The sequence below is a fragment of the Ochotona princeps genome, chromosome 12 (genome assembly GCF_030435755.1).
Source record: "Ochotona princeps isolate mOchPri1 chromosome 12, mOchPri1.hap1, whole genome shotgun sequence".
Lineage (NCBI taxonomy): Eukaryota > Metazoa > Chordata > Mammalia > Lagomorpha > Ochotonidae > Ochotona > Ochotona princeps.
In genome coordinates this window covers 63142337-63162261 of record NC_080843.1, presented here as the reverse complement: position 1 = coordinate 63162261, position 19925 = coordinate 63142337, and the positions used below count along the sequence as shown (strand labels likewise).

Sequence of the window (19925 nt, the reverse complement as noted above, 5' to 3'; positions counted from 1 at the left end):
GAATGGGATCTTGGAGCAGAAACTCAAGGCCTTGGGACCCTGCACCCGCCTGCGAGACCCTGAAGAAGCTCCTGGCTTCGGATCAGCGCAGCACCGGCCATTGTGCCCGCTTGGGGAGTTAAGCTCTTTCTGTCTCTCCTTCTTTCCGTAAATATGATGTCTTCCCAATAAAAATAGGCTAAAAATATATAAATATATAAGTGATTTCTAATAGCGCAGTGAATGAAACAACGGCCTCTCTTATTACACTACAATGACACACTTCGGTGCAGGTGTTCACATTTGCCGAGGTGCATCTGTTTAGACGCATGGGAGTAAAAACATAAATAAATAAGACAACTCCTGCAAAGACGCACCGCCAGGTAACATTCTTGTAATCATTTCTGAAGAGCCGGTCGGCAACAGGCGCCACGGACGCGTCCACGGGCAATGACGTCACAGCACAGCCGGCAGCCTCACGACAGGAGACGCCTGCAGAATAACGTCAGCGCGCCCGGGGCGCCGGCGTCTCCCGGGTCACCCTGCAAGGCCCCTTTCCGGGCTGACCGAGGATGCACATGTATCTTGCTTGAGCTGATGTCCTGCTTCGCTGGGGAAGGGAAAATATCCCCATAGAGAGTGCTGGTTCTCCGGGAGAAACGTCTTTTCTGGGCAACAGTGTCTTTCGGACGGCACTTCTCTCAGGCAGCGCCGCGGGCAGCCCTCAGGCCCTTGTAAGACGCGCGCTGCGGCCCCGCCCCCTTCCTTTCGGCCGGAGCCGCCATCTTCCAGGTAGGCCTGGCGCGTGGCTCCCGGTAGCCGGCGCTGCAGCGGCGCGAAGGCGAGCCCCGGGGCCTCCCGAGCAGGGTGTGGAGGGCCGCGAGGGCCGCTGTTTCCCGGCCGGAGCCCACCGGCGGGAAGGCGAGTCCCGGGACCGAGGCCTTGGCGCGGGGAAGCTGCTTGGGGTTGCCCGGCGAAGACTTCATCTTCTGCCGTTTGGCATGGAGCGCGCTGCGTGGCCTGCTGCCCTCGTGAGCCCTAGCGTGGGGGGTTTGTTGCTCACGTAGGAGCTAAGCTCACACGCCTGGGGAGTAGGGGCCGCCTGGGAGCTGGCCCGGGCCGCCAACGGACGGTGGTGGTTCTCCCCGTGGGGCCGAGTCGGCCCGGGCCGCGAGCCGCCGACGAGGTGACGTGCAGAAAGTGCTGTTTTAGGGCTTAGACTGGGGCTGGCATGGGAATCGGGCACGGGGAAGGCGCAGTTGAGTCGCTTGTCCAGTTTGTTACTGTATTGATTATACTTAGGCCGTACTCCTCACTGCAGCCCAGACGACATAGTTCTTGGAACTGTTAGCCCCACGGTGGGCATCGTGAAATGAGGTGGCCTAGCAGTGCAGGGTCACGGTGCTGGCCATGCTGCCCCTGGCTCCACGGCGTGCCTTCAGCCCGCCGAGCAGCCGTGCTTGCTTAGGAGCTCGAGCCCGAATAGGAAAGATTTAAAGGAGTAGGACAGGGGACCTGGGCCTACATGCTTTTTCCAAAGTAGAATTTTCATGCGTACTCTGCAAGCAGACCTCGCGGTTTCCTTGGGCAAGGTGGAACAGTCTTGTCAGTAGACTAACTCAGTTTGTGCAAGAGGAATGCTTCAGTAGAATCGTTTTTAAATGAAAGAGTCAGGTTAGACCAGTCTACAGAGGTCACACCTCCTTGGCCTGCGTCTGTTCATGGCAGGAGTCTGCTGGGAATGGCAGTTCTATCTGTGTAAGTAATCCCAGAGTTCCAAAATCATTCTTCTGGTTGTTTGAGACCAAAGAAGATGGCATTCTGAGTAAAAGTGAAGTCTGATGTGATAAATTAGCTGCTCCGGCACACTTGAGGGTTCCAGCAGTTGTGGCCAGTGGTACCTGGCCTTACAGATGAAGGGAAGCTTACATGCAGGCGTTGTGGCAAAGGAAGCGAGGGCGCGCTGCGCAGGATTTGGTTGGTTGTGAAGCTAGTCCTGTACCCCCCCACCCAGCAGTAAACAAATAGGAAATGAGATCTTTAGTTAAATATTAGATGTAGAAAGCCAGGTTGAGAAGGGGAAACTTTATCCTTTAATGAATTGATGTGGATCTTGTCACATTTCTTTGGTACCGTAAAAACATTTCAGATGAGCAAGGTTCTGTGTTAACAAGGCTGTCAGTTTTCAGTTGTGTTTGAGTTTGTGTCATTTTCTGGTTGCAGTAATTGGCCAAGATGACGAACACAAAGGGAAAGAGGAGAGGCACCCGCTACATGTTCTCCAGGCCCTTTAGGAAGCATGGTGAGTACATGTGGCAGACGTTGTGGCTTATTAATGGGTGTGTGTCGGCATCTGCTTAGATTCATTCACTATACAACTTTGTGTAGTAGTGTCTTAACTACCCTGATTTTGCTGTCAGGGATAATTATCCATTGGCAGTTTGTGAAACTTCGTTGTATATATGGTAAAAAGCTAATCTTTCTTTGCAGGAGTTGTTCCTTTGGCCACATATATGCGCATTTACAAGAAAGGTGACATTGTAGACATCAAGGTATGCTAACAGAATGGAATGTATGCTTTATGAATTCTGTTCTTTAGTTAAATTTTTATCATTACGCATACCCACTTGAAGATAGTGCAAAATTGGAAAATATCATGAAAAGAAACTCCAGTGAAAGCTGTGTCACGGTGTGGTACTCCAGAGCTTAATGATGAATTTCTCTTTGATTGCTTGAAGCAATATGAAAAAATACATTTCACCGGCTCTGAAAGCTCTTGAGTTGCCAAATCATAAGAGGGGCTGGGATTGTGCTGTAGTTGGACATGTTCGTAAATTCAAGGTTTCAAAGGAAGAGGAAGTTGCTGCTGTAACATTTGTGTCCTTTTTTTAACCCAGGGAATGGGTACTGTTCAGAAAGGAATGCCCCATAAATGTTACCATGGCAAAACTGGAAGAGTCTACAATGTTACGCAGCATGCTGTTGGCATAGTTGTAAACAAGCAAGTCAAGTAAGTAACTTCCTGCCCTTTTTAACTGATTGGCATTTTCACACCCCCTTTTCACTTTGCCAATTGGACTTTCATGTCTTTATTGGTCATTCAAGTGGGGCAAAGAAATTATCCTTTTAAAACTCAGGCAGACTTGAGTGTTTGTCTTGTAACCTGTCAGAGGAAACAAGCTGAAATGGAAAGCCTTATGTGACTAGTGCTAAGCAATTCTAGTTCCTATGATAAATTGGAGTCTTAGATTTTATTAGTCTGTTTTTTATTGGAAAATTAATGTTTTGAGGGTGTTATCCTATTAGCAGAGCTTAAACGTGGGGCATTTGCCGAAAAATTGATGATGGATGATAAGCAATTAAACCATCTTGTTGATTTATCCTGTCAGGGTTTAGGAAAAAAAAGACCCATACTTTATTTAACAAATGAAACAGCTCAATGATTTTCTGCTGTTGATACTTTGATGCTTGCTCTGCAGGGGCAAGATTCTTGCCAAGAGGATCAATGTGCGCATTGAGCACATCAAACACTCCAAGAGCCGGGATAGCTTCCTGAAGCGGGTGAAGGAAAATGATCAGAAGAAGAAAGAAGCCAAAGAGAAAGGTACCTGGGTGCAGCTGAAGCGCCAGCCCGCTCCACCCAGGGAAGCTCACTTCGTGAGAACCAATGGGAAAGAACCCGAGCTGCTGGAGCCCATTCCCTATGAATTCATGGCATAACAAATGAAAACAAAATAAAAGACCTCTAGAGTCTTGTACAGGTGTGGTGTCTTATTTCCCATGGGAGTTCTTAAATCACATTTTAACTCTGTCCTGGTTCATTGTGTATAGCCCTTATTTAAGCTTCTCTTTCTGGGGTGAGCAGAAACTCGGTTAGGAAATGGGCAGGTGTTAACTTTGAAGTGTTTTAGTTAATTTTTCAGTTAAAAAGCTTGGTAGTTTCAAGATACTGGCATTGGCCAGGTTGATATCAAAGGAGCAAATACTGTTGTCGTGTGACATGCTGAGTACCAAGGCCGGACTGGAGGCAGCACACAGACTAGCTCATGTTCTGTGGAAGTGGAAATTGGACTTCGCCAATGTGTGTGCTACTCCATTTTAGGAACTGCCGCCCTCCGTCCTTGAAGCAGAGCCTTGTTGCAAAGTGTGCCTCTGCCAGGCTGACGTGATTCTCCAAAGGCTTGTGGCTGACTGGTCGGTGAGGCCTAACGGATTTGTTCGAGTTGTGTTTTCTACTATTCAACTGGAGAACAAGAACTCCCTTGTCCATGCCCACAATGATGAACTTATGACTGTATGAAGAACTATACTTTAGTAATGATATAGAGGAACTGAGGAGGGGATAAGGGAATATGAAACTATTATAAAATAATAATAATTAAATGTATTAAAAGAAACTCCCTTGTATTCCTGGTGTAGCAGATGCTATGGGTAGGAAAAAGTTTAATTGGTGGTCTTGTGCTTTGATTGAAAGGGAAAAGTGATGCAATATCGATGTATGGCAAAGTAAGCTATGCATTGCTAACTTCCCTTAAACAGACGACTGCCGTATTGGTCAATGGAAAATTCCTGTTTCTTGCAACCAAAAGCAATGACTTGAATCTTTCTTGGTGTGTATTGATCCAAGTTCCAGTGGAGAAGTCTAAGCTAACACAGCTGAGTTCTATTTCAGAACTTGGTATCCATTCCTGCCTTGTCCACTCTTCCCCATCCCCCCTGTAATATTTGGGAGGGCAACAGCTGGGTCTGGGCCAAGCAGGGTGTTTTTAAAAAGCTGGAATGGGAGTTAGTGTCCCTCTTTCAAGGGTCATTGTGAGGATTAGAATTGTTTGTTGCGTACTTAAAGTAGTGTGAGGTGAAAATAGCTCCATTTTGTAATCAACTAAATGCAACTGATGACTTTATAGAGGTGCATGTGGCCCACCCTTTACTGAGGTGTATCATGAGACTGAGTGATGCATATGGTTGAGATCTCCACATTGGAGTAATGGTTAACACCACTAACAGTTTATGAAAGATGTATTTAATTCTTGTGTCTGTTTTGAGGTGTGACTGTCAGATGTGTAAAGAAATCAGGCCTTGTACCATGGCTCAGTTGGCTAATCCTCAGTGCCATGATCCCACATGCGTGCCAGTTCATGTCCTGGCTGCTCCATTTCCCATCCAGCTCCCTCCTCGTGGCCTGGGAGAACAAAGGAGGATGGCCCAAACTCCTGGGACCCTGCACCCACTAGAGGATGCTCCTGGCTTCATATCACTTGGATAGTGAACCAGCAGATGGAAGATCTGTCTCTAGACCTACCTCCAATAAAAATAAATATTAAGTGTAAGGAAAGAGGGACTGGCATGTAGCCAGTAAAGCCGCCTATGGTGCTGATGTCCAATATGGAATTCAGTTCAAGTCCATATGTGCTTCAGTTCCCTACTAACTGGGAAGGCAGTGCGGGATGGCCCAAGAACTTTTGAGGCCCATGCCACCCATTTGACAGATTAGAAACAAGCTCCTGGCTCTTGGTGTCAGACCATCCCAGCTTTGGCCAGATAGGCCACTTGGGGAATGAATAAGTGGATGAAGATCTCTGTCCCTCTGTGAATTGACTTTCAAATCTTTAAAGGAAAATTTTAAGTGTGCTTTCCTCATGCCAGTTTCCTAATCACACCATCCAGCTGCAGTGAGTGAGATGTGTGTGTTTTAAATTAGCTTTGGGTGCCTGCTGTGCTGGCTTTCCAGGCTAATCCTCTGCCTACAAGATCTCCTACTGCTTCAAGTCCCAGCTGCTCTACTTGGAGTTCCCTGTATGGCCTGGGAAAGCAGCAGAGGATGGCTCAGGTCCTTGGGCCCGACAACCACATGACCGCGAAGAAGCTCCTGGTTCCAGACTTGAGATGAACTCCTGCTCTGGCTGTTGTGGCCATTTGGGAACTGAACTGACAGATGGAAGTTATCTGAATCTACCACTGAAAAGTCGTAAAAAAGCTGTTTAGATACACAAAGAATTGGCACGTGTAATGTATGTGATAGAATGAGTTTGGACATAAAACTTCACCTTCTACCCTTTGTAAACTGCTTGCTACTAAATTGCTTTTCCTTTATTGTTTTCTTAATTTATGCTAGAGATATTTGGAAAATGAGATATTTTTTTTCTCTCAGTTCCTTCTCTCCCATCTGCCTTGCTTGTGTCTGACATGCCTGTTCTCTGCTCAGTCTTTCCCTTAGGTTATACTTCACGGATGGAGGGAGAGGAATGCAGAAGGGACTTGCACTTAGAAGAGAAATTACCTCTGGTTTGGTTTCATGGAATGAAATTCTCCATGTGGCTCCTGTGAAATTTTTTTACTTATTTCAAAGGCAGATGTACAGAGGAGAGACCAATCTTCCATCCACTGGTTCACTGCCCCATATGGGCCACAATGGCGTGGAGCTGAGCTGAATAGGAGACTCCTCTGGGTCTCCCATGTGAGTGCAGAGTCCCAAGGACTTGAATCATCCTGCCACTGCCCTCCCAGGAGGAACCAGAGCAGGATTGAAATTAGAGTAGCCAGGATTAGAACCAGTGCCCATATGGGATGCTGGCACTATAGACAGAGGATTAACCTGTTGAGCAACTACCCACCCCAACAGATGTTTCTAATTTTGTTCAAGTGACTGTAATTTTTAAGAATTTGTCTCCCTCACTACTTGGGGACTGTGTCTTTAAACTTTCACCTTATGATCCCTGGTACACAAGTCTTTTTGAATTAGAGGATAATGAGGAAAGTGTTACATTAAAAAATGCATTTTCTGTATGTTCAGTGTCCCTATTGACTTTATGAGACTATTTCTCTGTATTGAAGGCCAATTATCCATTTTTGTCATGGGGAATTGATTGTTAGGTCCCCCACATGATGTATAAAGGTCAGGAAACCTGAGATTGTTTCTGTTTATTCCCTGGCACGCTTTATCAGTGAAATGACTTAGAGTCGTTTGGACCAAGTGATTCCCAGAGATGCTTTGTATACCTAGGGTCTATTAATCCAGGTCTGGACACACAGGTCTGTCTGCTGGCTTGCTGGGTCGGACTGAAGCCAGCAACCCACAGTTCCTGGGTCTCCCGTGTCAGTGGCAGAGCTCACACTAGAGCTGGTGTGAGATGTGGGGATCCCCAGTGGCATCTTGGCTGCTGTGCTAAACACCTGACCTGAGTCTTTGTTTTTTAAAGATTAATCTGTTTGAAAGAATTATGGAGCGGGAGAGACAGAGATCTTCCGTTCACTGTTTCGTTCTGCACAAGCTACAGTGGCCAGATCAGGACAGTCAGAAACCAGAGGCTTTTGGGTTGGCCACGACAGTGCAGAGTCCAAGTACTTGGGCCATCCTCCAAAGCTTTCCCAGACACATTATCAGGGAACTGAATTAGAATTCGAATAGCTAGGTCTTGAACCAGCACCTATAATATGTGCTTTCCAGTTCTGGATGGCATGCCAACAAAATGATTTTCCAGGCTGTTTGTTTTTTTGTTTTGTTCTTTTTTTAAGATTTAAATTTTTAAATTGGAAAGTCAGATATACAGAAAGATCTTTCAACCACTGGTTCACTTCTTAAGTGGCCACAAGAGCTAGAACTGAGCTGATCTGAACCCTGGAGCCAGGAACTTTTTCTAGGTCTCCCATGCAGGTGCAGGGGCCCAAGGCTTTGGGCCTTTGCTTTCCCTGGCCACAAGCAGGGAGCTGGATGGGAAGTAGAGCAGCTGAGATATGAACCAGTCCCCATACGGGATCTTGGGCGTGCAAAGCGAGGATTTTAGCCACTAGGCTACTGCACCACACCCTTCAAGTTATTCCAATGGTTGGCACTCCAGCTTACCATGAAAAATTGTTGTCTTGGTATGTTTGAACATATTATAATGCGGTACTTGCTAAATTGGGAGAAAATGTCACATTTGTTTATTGAGTGTGACCTCAGCTTCTGGGACACTTTTCTGTTTCTTTCTCTACCTCTTGCTGTATCTCATCTTTCTGACCTTTCTGACCACTAGGCTGTTGTTCTGGGCCCAACTGCCAAGATTTTGTATGTGACATTTTCTCTTGTGCATTGCTTTTCTGTCTTAGGTCTCCATGGCCTATCCAACCCTCCCCTCCACCGGCTTTTTTCAGCCTCCACACAATTTGATATCCTGTGTTCTTTTTTCTATCCTTTAGAGTGCTTACCACTGCCTAGCCTACTTTGGAATGTGTAAGTTTATCAACGTTCATCTGGGAGTCTTGATTAAGATGGAGAATGTTTCCAGAACATTGGGAACGGAAGCAAACGCCATAAAGACCTCTTAAGGCAGTGACAGCGTAGGAGGAACAAACAGTTAGACCCGCATGTCCACACAGACCAGGGCGGAGGAAGGTAGTCGGGAGTGTGAACAGTGAGAGTTGGTGTTGCCTGGCCTCTTGTTCTGCTGTCTTCCTGGACTCTCTCCACTTGCTGTTTCCTTGACTTCAGCCTACAGACTTGGGAAAGCTGGCACACCAATGAAGCAGTGTTTCCTGTGCCTTCTTGGTTCTTCTCGTAGCTAAATTTCCTGGTCGCCCACTACAAATCTGGCTTCCGCCTCCACTACTGTGATGTGACTGTACTCTCAAAGGTTACCAAAAACTTGCTAGTTAACACTTTTAATTTTAGCTCCCTAATATTTGGCGAGGCGAGTGAATTTTCTCCGGAGGCATCAGCTAACACAGTTAACTCAGAGCACTCTCTCAACACCCCTTGATGTGCTACATTTGTCACTCTCTTCCTTCTCTATAAATCCTCCCTGCATAGCTAACCCGGGGTTCTCAAAGCAGGGCACCAAAGGCAGTGTCAGGATTAACTGGAAGCTTGTTGAAAATGTGGATCTTCCCCAGACGTAGACTGAGATTCTGGGATGGGCCCCAGCACTGTGCGTTACTCTGCATGATTGGGAAGCACGTTCAAGTTCTAGAACCTCTCACCTATGTCTTTAACTGTGGTACACTTGAGGCTCAAATGGTGGAGCTCACACTTACACAAATGCAGCTCTACATTTCCAGCTGCCCCGTGGGCAGCTCCATCTGGAAGTCTTGCAGGTATTACAGATTCATTTAAAAAGGTTTTTAAAATATATATATAAATAGATGAGTTGCACGGGAATCTCAGATTAGAGGGTGTGTGTGTGTGTGTGTGTGTGTGTGTGTATGCTGATTAAATTACATGTCTGTCTTGAAATGTGGATCCTCTTCAATAGTCACCAACCACCACAGATTATGAATTTATAAACCAACCCTTTACAACTTCTTTTTCTTACACTTAACAATGAAAATGAAGGAAACTATCCTTTTTTGTGAAGTTATTTATTTACTTGAAAGACAGAGGTCTGCCATCCACTGATTCACTCCCTGGATAGCTACAACAGCTGGGATAGCCTAGGCTAAGGTCGGGAGCCAGAAGCTTCAGCCAAGTGTCCCGTGTGGGTGGCAGGGTCCCGAGCTCCTGGACTGTTGGGAGCTGGGTCAGGCACTCATATAGGATGCTCATAGTATAGGCAATGGCGTAACTGCCACAACAGTAGCCCCAAGGAAAATATTCCAGCTCTAAACCTTTTGCCCTGCTGTCAAGTGAGTAATAGCCATGACTGTGAATGACACTGCATCGGCCATTTAACTTTGTGTCTCTTCTCTTGCTAGTCAGATAAATTGTTCTGGTTTTGTTCAGGGGAACATAATCCTAAGAGTTGAATACAAGAATAAAAACTCTTGAAGTTTACCTTTGAATATTGTGGCAAAAGAAATCACCCGGGCAGGTTGGGAGTGGGCTGGGGGGTTGGCTGCTCCACTTCTGATCCAGCTCCTCGCTGATGTGCCTGGGAAAGGAACAGAAGATGTGCCAAGGGGTTGGGGCCCCTGCCATCCATGTGGGAGACTTGGTTGCAGTTCTAGGCTCCTGGCTTCAACACAGTCCAGCCCCACTGTAGCATCCATGGGAGGAGCAAACCAGTGCAACGAAGAACTCTCTCCCTCCCTCTTTCAAATAATAATAATAATAATAAAAAACCTCAGTCATGTTCATATCTCTTCAATCGTCCCACTAGTATAGTATTAACATTTTCTCAGTACTGGGATGGAGAAAAAAATGCTAGACTATAAGCAATCACTAAAACCAAGCAGTAAAATTGCCAAAATAAGTTAGGTTTGTCTTATTCCCTTTTTTTTTTTTTTAAGATTTATTTATTTTATTACAAAGTCAGATATACAGAGAGGAGAGACAGAGAGGAAGATCTTCCATCCGATGTTTCACTCCCCAAGTGAGCCGCAACGGCCGGTATGCGCCTATCCGAAGCCGGGAACCAGGAACCTCCTCCAGGTCTCCCACGCGGGTGCAGGGTCCCAAAGCTTTGGGCCATCCTCGACTGCTTTCCCAGGCCACAAGCAGGGAGCTGGATGGGAAGTGGAGCTGCCGGGATTAGAACCGGCGCCCATGTGGGATCCCGGGGCATTCAAGGCGAGGACTTTAGCTGCTAGGCCACGCCGCCGGGCCCTGTCTTATTCCCTTTTATGCCCAAGATAAATTTTGAAACTGCAGTTGATTTATTTGGAATCCGGGTGTTTGTAGGCTGTTTCTTCCTCCCCAGCCTCACTTAATGGAAAAAAAAAATTGGTCTTGTCTATGCAAAAGACTCTCAGAATCTGTTAGAGAAGTTGCTAGGTTATGAATAACAGCAGTGAGGCAGCATGTGGGGCTGTTATTGCAGAAGTGGAAAAAGTATACAGAAAACTGAGTAAGTGACCAAAGTCTGCATGTGACTGTTTGCAAACAGCCGAAGTGTGTGTAGAAAGGAACAGTGGACAGGTTGGCTTTCACAGCTACTAATGCAAGAGGCACCAAAAATGTAAACACTTTTCCAGCAGGACTGGACTGTGTGGAAATCATGTCAAGTGGGCATGCTTGGGTGTCAATGAGACCAGGATATCCTCCACCTGCGGAGGGAGTGAGTTGCTCAGGGGAGATAAGTCAACAGTTGAAGCTCCTTCAGTGTAGAGATGATTAGATCTGGTGCTGTGTAAGCTCCTGCCATGGATGTGGTGGCAGCAAGTGGCTCCCAGAACAGTCAACAGCCTCTACAGAATCCCAATACACCCCCTTCCATGGCATTCGTTGGCATCCACAGTTTGGGCCTAGACCTTTAAGGTCATCCAACATGCCTTCACGTGCATGGCTGCTCCCTAAGCTTGCTGCAATCTGCCTGTGTTCACCATTTTGCACAGCCAGTGTCAGCCTCTGCTAGATGTACCCTTCTCCCTCATCCAAGTCTTACCTGAAGACTGGAATTCAAATGTCAGTCTGGCTAGGAAATAGTTAATAACTGCCCTAGTCTGATATTATTTGCACATTACCAAATTCTGCCCTTCACACTCATTCTAAACACCCACAGATTTGTATATCTGTATCTATGCCTACGCATTCCTATTATCTTTGGAAAAACCACTTCAGCTTGTCTGTGTTACATTGGTCGCACCACAATTTTACATAACTCTGGACACAAAGAGATCTACAATGAAATAGCAGAATAGAAGCAGCAACAACTCAGGCAAGGCTATTTATAATCCTAAATTCAGTAGCTTATTGTCTTCACTAAAAGGTCATATTTTATCTGGTGTATGTGCAGAGGCTAAGAGCTTTCCCAAGAACAAAATAATATTTTGAGATCTGAGCAAAGGTGTAATGTCATTTCCAAATGGAACCTAATTATCACTAGACAGAGAACAGGCTTAAGACCATAAACACAAATGAGCTTATTCCAGACAAGGGGATGTAGAACAAGCAATGAAATTAGGAGATACACTCAGGAGTCGACCAAGGAAGATGCTTCTCCTCTGAGACGCCTGCATGTGAACGAGAGATCTCATTGTTTGTGTCCAACGATCATTCTCTCTCCTGTTTCTTGATTTCTGAACGGCAGGAGCCAGGTTTCTCTAAGCTAGCCAAGGCCGTCCCAGTTTTCTTTGCAAGGTACTTGGATGACTACTTTTCTGGCTTGTTTCATTCTGGCCAGTGAGTTCTTGTGAGAACTGCTTTACTCCATAATGAAAACAAGAAGGTCTGTCCATTAGTCCTCCACCTCCCCTCGAGGACTCAGGCTGTAGAGTGAAGGTAGTTGATACTGTTGTTTTGTTTTAAAAAGATGTTTTTATTTATTTGAAAGGCTGAGTTGGAGAGAAAGAGGGAGATGGGGAAGGAGAGGGAAAGACATCACCCACTCACTGGCTCACTTCTGAAATGGCTTCAACAGCCTGGGCTGAGTCAGGACAAAGCCAGGTGTCTAGAACTCCCTCCAGCTCACACATGTGAGTGGCAGGTACCCAAGCACTTGGTTATCCTCTTTGCTTTCCCAGACACATCAGCAGGAAGCTAGATCAGAAGCGGAACAGCCAGGCCTTGAACCAGCATCCAATGGGATTCTGTCACTGCAGGCAGTTGCTCTACCCACTGTGCCACAGAGCCAGTACTGATACTAGATTATGACTGGTGGATGGCGCAGGGGCTGTTTCTGACCTAGAAGAGCTCTGGGTGAAGCCTTGATGCTGCAGGAGCCATCTTATATCTAAGAAGCAGAGGCCAGGGGCTGGCAGTCTAATGCAGTGAGTCAATAATTAATATAATATAATATAATATAATATAATATAATATAATATAATAGCATAGTATAGTATAGTATAGTATAGTATAGTATAGTATAATGCCTGCAATATTGGCATTGTGTATGGGGCTGCCAGTTCAAGCCCCAGCTGTTCTGCTCCTGATCAAGCTCCTTGCTTGTCATCTGTCTGGGGAAGCAATGGAAGATGACCCAAGCATTTGGAGCCCTGGCACCCACGCTGAAGACCACATGGGAGTTCCTCCCTTCTCTCTCTCTCTCTCTCTGACTCTACCTTTTAAATAAGTCTTGGGCCAATGCTGTGGCAAACTAAGTTAAGCCTCTGCTGTGATGGGTGCTCCGCCATCCTGTATGGGTGCTGGTTCGAGTCCTGGCTGCTCCACTTCAGATCTAGCTCTCTACTAATGTACATGGGAAAGTAGCAAAAGATGGCCCAAGTCCTTGGGGTCCTGGATTTATGTGGGAGGCCTGGAAGAAGCTCTGGGCTCCTGGCTTTGACCTAGATCCAGGTGTGTGGCCAGTAGGTGAAAGCTCCTCTCTTTCCTCCTTTCTCTATAAATCTGCCTTTCAAATAAAAATAAATAAATCAGATAGATGGATAGATAGATAATTTAAGGAGCGGCTAAGACAAAACAGGCAACAGCTCCGTCCCCCTATTCTGGAGCCTCTTTTGGGCCCGGGGCCCTAACAGTTTCACAGGTGTTCCTCAAGCAGCCTTTGACTCGAAGATGCCTTCCCTCCACCAGGGCAGAAAGGGCTCTGCTCCAAGTCTTTTCAGTTAAACTGCGGTTTGACAGAGGAGACGGCCTGATGAACAGTCAAAAGTCAGAACACCTGGCCTCTGGTGGCCCATCTCAGGATTCCTGGGATATTTCTCCTGAGGGCAGGTTTCACAAAACCAAGGCTTTGGGATGACGGTCACAAACATGACTCCCGCCTTCCAGTTCACACAATGGAGCCCACACCCATCTAACAAGTCTTAATCCATACAGGCAATCATTTGTGACAGGCTTACAAGTCCCAGGCACCACTATGGAGACATTATGGAGACACGAGTCTCTGACCATCCTCGAGATGGGCACGAAACAAATATTCCAGAAGAAGGTCATGAGGTTGGGATCAAGGCTCCAAGGGTACCTTGAGAGTGGGAGAAGGGGCGATGATTAGGGAATACAACTCCAAGGGATGCAGCTGTCCGTGGAGTCACACCAAGCTGTACTGGTTGAAGTCCAGGTTATTCGATGGAGAAATGAGGAGAGCCATTGAGATGCAGAGCAAATGTCAAGAGACAGTGGCATGAGACGGGATGAGATGTGGTGATTAACCAATAAAGTCAGAAGTGACTGGAGTCAAGCATGACTCACAGATCACTGGCCTGGGTAGATAGATGGAGGCACAATCACCAGCATGGTCAGTTGCAAGATGGACCCCATTCCGCTGCCATTCCACATGATTCAGATTTTTCCGATATGGGCTTGGATCTGCCGCTGGCCTTATGGCTTGTTGTGACCAGTACAATGCAGCAGATTTGAGGTGCTCCATCCTGGAGCCGAGCTTCCTAGAGACCTTGTCCATTTCCACTCATTCTCGCAGGAGTTGGCTCACAACCAGCCATCATGAGAACTGGCCAGGCCAACCTGCTAGATGACCAGAGATGTGTGACTTTCTCACCGTGCCATCTCAATGAGACTCTACAGCAAGATCAGGAGTCACCCCCATGGGAGACCACGACGGAACAACCTTTCCAGCTCCTAAACTCCTCCCCACTCCTGCCGAAGCCTTGGAGCTTATTCCAGAGAACTCAGTGAGGACCAGCAGAGCCTGGCTTGAAACAGCCTCACTATTCCCATCCCCTGCTCTCCCCCGGACCTATAGACTTGTGGATGGCTTCCAGTGGGGGTTGTTTGAAACCACTGTGCTTGGGTTGGAATGGAGTGACCAGGCATGGCCTTGTCTAGAGGCAGCAGACCACTGAGGCTGGAACGCAGGAAGCCCAAGGATGAAGATGGAGCCTTCTGCCTTGCCACAGTGAGCTCTCGGAATCCCAGAACTTAGCTGCACGTCTTCTTTGGTGCTGTCTTCCTCCCACTCCCCAACTCCCAGCCTACATTCCACCACCGTTAACAGAAGCCCACACTTGAATAATGGAGCAAATGCATGCATGACTCACGTGCACTGAACGGTATTAATGATGGAGGATGAGCCTGGAGCCCGAGCTCCCGGCCTGTGGAATGCTTACGGAGTGTTCACGCATGAGTCAGTGCAAGCCCCGGGCCAGCAGGAGCTGCAGACAATTACCGCCCCCCAGTGGACTTCACATACCTAGAGCAAGGTCACAGTGAACTCGCTGATACCAATCGAGGGCTCTAGCCCCTCCCTTCTTCCCTCCTCTTTTCCTAGATTAATGTCACCCCGGCAGCTCCTTTTGGAAACAACAAGGACGACATTCAACAGGAATCTAACGCTCTCATTGTTGGAAAAACATTCAGCGGATTGCTCTTCTTCCCTCCTCCCCTCTGTTACCACGCTCTCGGGTTCATCGCCGGGGCTTGGGGTGACAGGAGGCCCCGCGCGTTCTCGGCCGGGTGGCCCAGTTCCCACGGCTCCCCAGCAGAGCGCGCCAGGCTGGGCGCACGCAGCGGGCAGCGGAAGGGGGCGGGGATGGGGAGGAGCTGGAGGCGGCCCGGACCATGCCCGCGCGCAGGGCCTTTTAAAAGCCGTGGGTCTGGACAGCTCCTGCAGCCACTGCTCCATCCCGGATCCTGCAGAGCCTCGCGCGTTCTTCTGTGCCCGCTGGCCTGTTAGCTCCGCGCTCGGTCACTGGGCGCGCTCCATGCGGCCACCCAACATGTCCGGGCACTTTCTGCTGGCGCCAATTCCGGAGTCCACCTCAGATTACCTCCTGCCCAAGGACATCAAACTGGCCGTACTGGGCGCCAGTCGCGTGGGCAAGAGCGGTGAGTACCGCGGGAAGCTGGAGCTTTAGCTCCGGGGCAGGATTCACTCTACCGAGTGCGCGCTGCGAAGATGCCGGCTCATTCCGCCGGCTCCCAGGGCATCTATTGCTGAGCTCTCGCCGGGGTGGCTTGTTGCAGAGTGGGGTGGCCAAATGGCCCTGCAAGCACCTTGGTGGGCCGTCCTGAGTGTCTGCGCCCAGCGAGTTCCCCGGGGGTGCCAGGCTTCGAACTCCCTGACCGATTTTTCCAATTTTCTTCCCAGCCATGATCGTGCGTTTCCTGACCAAGAGGTTCATTGGAGACTATGAACCGAACACAGGTTAGAATCATTTAGCGCGCCCCTTGCTTTTTATGCTGGCCTGCCTCCTTGCTTTCTAGTGTAGCCGGAATGTGCGATTTTTTCCCCCTTCCATCTTTCCCAGGCAAGCTGTATTCACGGCTCGTCTATGTGGAGGGGGACCAGTTGTCCCTGCAGATCCAGGACACTCCCGGAGGCATCCAGGTAAGGCTTGTGGAGGGGAGGGGAGCAGAGGGCTAGCCCCTGCCCCCGCTGGGGGGCAGCGTGCGGGGATGGGCGCCGGGCAGCCAGCGCTGGAACTGCTGTGGGGCCGGGGAATGGGGATCGGGAGTGGGGAAGGAGTGAGCTGTCCACAGGTGGGGCCAGCATGGTAGGGACGGTGTGAGCAGGCTGGCATGGCCGCGGGCTGCTCGGTCTTTTCCTTTTGCACATTGGACAAGCTGTGCCGTCCCTCCTTACAGAGGTGGACCAGGAAGCCAATTCCAGAACCAACTTGGGGCGGGGTGATGTGTGTGGGGGCGCAGATTCTGCTGACAGAGGGTCTGCTCGCTGCTCCTCCTCCCCTCTTCCCTCCCCAGCCAGGCCTTAAGAACCCTGCAGTTACTGGCTCTTCCCAAAGTCATACAGTATTGCCATCATTTTCATTCTTGGCCAGCACTCTGGAATGTAACTTCATTAACAAGTTACTAATTGCTACTCCCTTGTAGGGGGAGGAAACAGCTAGTGGAAGAGCCCAAAGAAAGGAATTTGTTTCTCTAACATTCTGGAGAAGTTGCCTGCTAAAAATATTTTTATGGGTTGGGGAAAAGATATTTATCTTGGCTTCCTTTCAGAGTTTTGTTTATGAGGAGTTGGTTTCCTAAAAATTGAACCCTTTGGGTTTGAAGTCGGTTCTTCAGCCAGCCAGGGCTCACCAGAAACTGCCTGTTGTGCAAGGCATTTTAAAATAATGCATGGATTACGGTTAATAAAGTAATCCAGGCGGGGAGCTGGCTTGAGAACCCACACTTTCCCTGTCGCAAAGCCTGCTTCTGCAGGAGCCCAGTAGGAACTGGGAACTATACTCAGTAATTTCTTTTTCAAGACTTTCTTCAAGGGCAGCTCTGATATTGAACTTGGGCATGGACCCCTGCCAAGGACTACCTTGACCTCCCCCTCTCCTTTCAGACTCAAGACAACCTCAATCAACAACTGGTGGACTCGCTGTCCAAATATCTGCACTGGGCAGAGGGCTTCCTACTGGTCTATTCCATCACTGACTGTGACAGCTACCGGGCCATCCGGCCGCTGTACCAGCACATCCGGAAGGTGCACCCCGAGTCCAAAGCCCCAGTGATCATCGTGGCCAACAAGGGTGACCTCCATCACCTCCGGCAGGTGCAGACGCAGGATGGCGTGCAGCTGGCCAATGAGCTGGGCAGCTTATTCCTTGAAATCTCCACCAGCGAGAACTATGAGGACGTCTGTGAGGTGTTTCAGCATCTATGCAAGGAAGTCAGCAAGATACACGGCCTTGGCGGCGAGAGGCGAAGGTCTTCGGTCATCCCCCGGCCGCGCTCGCCCAACATGCAGGACCTGAAACGGCGCTTCAAGCAGGCCCTGTCTTCCAAGGTCAAGGCTGCCTCTACACTAGGGTGAGCCGGCTAACCTGGACCTGGCTCCTTTTTCTTAACCCGTTTGTGCAGCTAACAAGACTGGGCTTTCCCCGTTTTAACCACATGTTCAGAGTTTATTTTTCTAAAGACTCTACTAAGTTTTCAAGTGGCTGTGCATTTCTGAAAGCTCAGACAGAGACTGCCTAGAAGCTGGAGAGAGATGTTTTTTTCTAAATAAAAGACCTTTTTTAAAAACTGTAACTGCTAAGTACTTTTCCATTAAAGGCAAAATGGCAACATTGCTCCTTGTTTCCTAAGTGTCTTTTTATAGACATTGTATTGGCAGGAAATCCCAGAATCACTCAGTGCTTGCCCCTAGTCTGAACCCGGACGGGTGTCGCTGGGTGGAGAGGGGCTCATGCAGAGGGAATCACTGTGGGAGGAAGGAACTGTGGTGATGGGGAGGGATTGGAGTCACACATGGGTTCTCTTGTCAGAGCCTTTCCATACTCCTAAATAATCTTACTTTGAAAATTGTTTATTTCAAAGAGTTACAAGAAAGAGCTTCCATCTATTAATTCACTCCCCAAATGATTGCAATGGCCAGGGCTGGGCAAGATCAGGAGTCAGGAGCTTCATTCGTGTCTCCCACATAAGTGGCAGTGGCCAAACCATTGGGCCGTCTTCCACTGCTTTCCCTAGGCCATTAGCAGGGGGCTGGATTGCAAGTGGAGCAAACAAACTGGGTTGCTGATGCTGCAGGAAGCAGGTTTACCCACTGAGTCCCACCAGGTTTCCAAGGGAAAAGGTGGGGGATTGTGATCAAATGCTGAAAAGTTACCAAAAGTTATATTTGTTATTGCAAATATAAATACAGCCTTTCCTCAAAGCCTCCTGTTGCAGTATTTCTTACACAAGGGACCCCTCCTATCCTGGGGTGGTAAGCTCAAACATCTCCCTGTGTGCCTGTTTCCCTGACTCTGACATATGGATAAGGGAATGATCAAAGTCTGATTCACCGAGTTACGTGAGTTATTGCCACACAGAGAGGATTCTTCTTAGGTTAGCAAGGCTTAAATGAGGGGAGGACAGTGTGAGCATAGCTCGCTGCGAGGCGAAGCAGGTCAGCCACATAATGAGTGAGTTCCAACATCTTAAAAGACCAGCTACTCAATCAGGATGGAATCAGCTCTCCATGAAGAGTGTACCTAAAAAAAAAAAAAAAAAAAGACTTATTTTAAATTTATTTTAAAGATTTATCTGAAAGGCAGGATGAGAGAGAAAGAGAGAAGGTGGGGAGGGGAAGGGAAAGGAGGAGGGAGATATAAATCTTCCATTTGTTGGTTCACTCCTAAATGGCCACAAAGCTTGGAGCTGGGCCCAGGGGAAGCTATGAGTAAGGACATTCATCCGGGTCTCCCATGTGGGTGCAGGGGCCCAAGCACTTGGGCCATCCCCTGCTGCTTTTCCAGACCATTAGCAGGGAGCTTATTGGAAGTGGAGCAGCTAGAACTCAACTAGTACCCCATGGGATGTGATCACTGAAGGCAGTGGTTTAATCTGTTATATGACAGTGCTTCTTAAATTTCATTTATCTATTTATTTTTGAGACACAGAGGAGAGCCTCCATTCCCCAGCTCACTCTTCAAATGCCTGCAACAACTATAGCAATGCAGAGGCCAAGAACTCAATCCAGGTCTACCTGAAGGAGTCAATGATCTTGAGCCATCACCACTGCCTCCCAGGATCTCCATGAGCAGGAAGTGAAGTCAGGAGCCAGCAATCGTTTCCAAGAGTCCTGGTGTGAGATACAGGCATCTTCAACCCTGTCCTAACTGTCAGGTGAAATGTCCAGCCCAAGATGCACCTACATGTGAGTGGTTTTCAGGAGAAGTCGACGTGACTCACACCATGGAGATTTGAGAGGACACACAAGGTTACCAGATGCTGGAGGGTAGAGCTGTGCTGAGCGAGTCTTTGGAGCCTGACATTGTGCCCTGGTTCAGCATGGGCGTGAGGGCTTGGGAGAAGCAGTTGGCAGTGAGGCCTGCCGGGTCAATCTCAAGTTTACATGTGTGGTGAATCCAGCGGTTGGGGTCAATAGTTAGGTCAGTAGCTCACATGTGGGCTACAATAAGGTTCAAAGCAGCATGCCCACAGAGGGAAGGAGTTCTCCCCAGATTCTCATAAAGGAGGCCCAGTAAGATGTTGCAGCCTGGGGTGGACATCTGGCCAAGCGCTCACGCCCCTGGTGAGACACCCATGTCCCGCATCAGAGTACTTGGACCCAAAGCCTTGCTCCAACTTTGCATTAATGTGCATCCTGGGAGGCAGCATGCGATGAGTTTCTGCCACTCGGGCTCCTGACTGGCTCTTCCCTGGCCACTATAGACATTTAGAGAGTGAACTGATGGGAGTACTGTCTGTCTCTCTCTGTCTCTCTGCTTCTCCAAAAGGT

General features: G+C 48.3%; 2 protein-coding genes and 2 non-coding genes across 6 annotated transcripts; all 4 read left to right on the top strand.

The window, feature by feature from the left end:
• The first annotated feature begins 590 nt into the window (after positions 1 to 590).
• On the top strand, positions 591 to 3734 carry RPL21 (ribosomal protein L21). Of its 3 annotated transcripts, none has more exons than XM_004577570.3 (5): positions 591 to 771; positions 2203 to 2281; positions 2470 to 2531; positions 2877 to 2989; positions 3459 to 3734. In XM_004577570.3, the coding sequence occupies exons 2-5, from the start codon at positions 2215 to 2217 to the stop codon at positions 3697 to 3699; spliced, it is 483 nt and encodes a 160-aa protein (XP_004577627.2). In that variant the 5' UTR covers positions 591 to 771; positions 2203 to 2214; the 3' UTR covers positions 3700 to 3734. The 3 variants fall into 3 exon arrangements, with proteins under 3 accessions (XP_004577627.2, XP_058526568.1, XP_058526567.1); XM_058670585.1 differs by lacking the exon at positions 591 to 771 and adding an exon at positions 773 to 900; XM_058670584.1 differs by lacking the exon at positions 591 to 771 and adding an exon at positions 1035 to 1165.
• Positions 2683 to 2754, top strand: LOC118758047 (small nucleolar RNA SNORD102). The gene has a single exon (XR_004995502.2). It is a non-coding gene; the product is annotated as a small nucleolar RNA SNORD102 (small nucleolar RNA).
• On the top strand, positions 3031 to 3160 carry LOC118758049 (small nucleolar RNA SNORA27). Its single transcript, XR_004995504.2, has one exon. It is a non-coding gene; the product is annotated as a small nucleolar RNA SNORA27 (small nucleolar RNA).
• An 11643-nt stretch (positions 3735 to 15377) lies between the features above and the next one.
• On the top strand, positions 15378 to 17769 carry RASL11A (RAS like family 11 member A). The gene is made up of 4 exons (XM_004577569.4): positions 15378 to 15574; positions 15837 to 15893; positions 15997 to 16076; positions 17040 to 17769. Exons 1-4 carry the CDS (start codon positions 15451 to 15453, stop codon positions 17508 to 17510), a joined length of 732 nt encoding a protein of 243 aa, XP_004577626.2. The 5' UTR covers positions 15378 to 15450; the 3' UTR covers positions 17511 to 17769.
• Positions 17770 to 19925: the final 2156 nt, after the last annotated feature.

What these genes read in the sequence shown, in the direction of transcription:
- RPL21 (XM_004577570.3), top strand. Translation starts at nt 2,215, where the DNA reads ATGACGAACACAAAGGGAAAGAGGAGAGGCACCCGCTACATGTTCTCC. An exon ending in CAGGCCCTTTAGGAAGCATG is followed by an intron (nt 2,282 to 2,469) that starts GTGAGTACATGT and finishes CTTTCTTTGCAG; the next exon opens with GAGTTGTTCCTTTGGCCACA. An exon ending in GTGACATTGTAGACATCAAG is followed by an intron (nt 2,532 to 2,876) that starts GTATGCTAACAG and finishes TTTTTAACCCAG; the next exon opens with GGAATGGGTACTGTTCAGAA.
- RASL11A (XM_004577569.4), top strand. Translation starts at nt 15,451, where the DNA reads ATGCGGCCACCCAACATGTCCGGGCACTTTCTGCTGGCGCCAATTCCG. An exon ending in AGACTATGAACCGAACACAG is followed by an intron (nt 15,894 to 15,996) that starts GTTAGAATCATT and finishes CATCTTTCCCAG; the next exon opens with GCAAGCTGTATTCACGGCTC. An exon ending in ACACTCCCGGAGGCATCCAG is followed by an intron (nt 16,077 to 17,039) that starts GTAAGGCTTGTG and finishes CTCTCCTTTCAG; the next exon opens with ACTCAAGACAACCTCAATCA.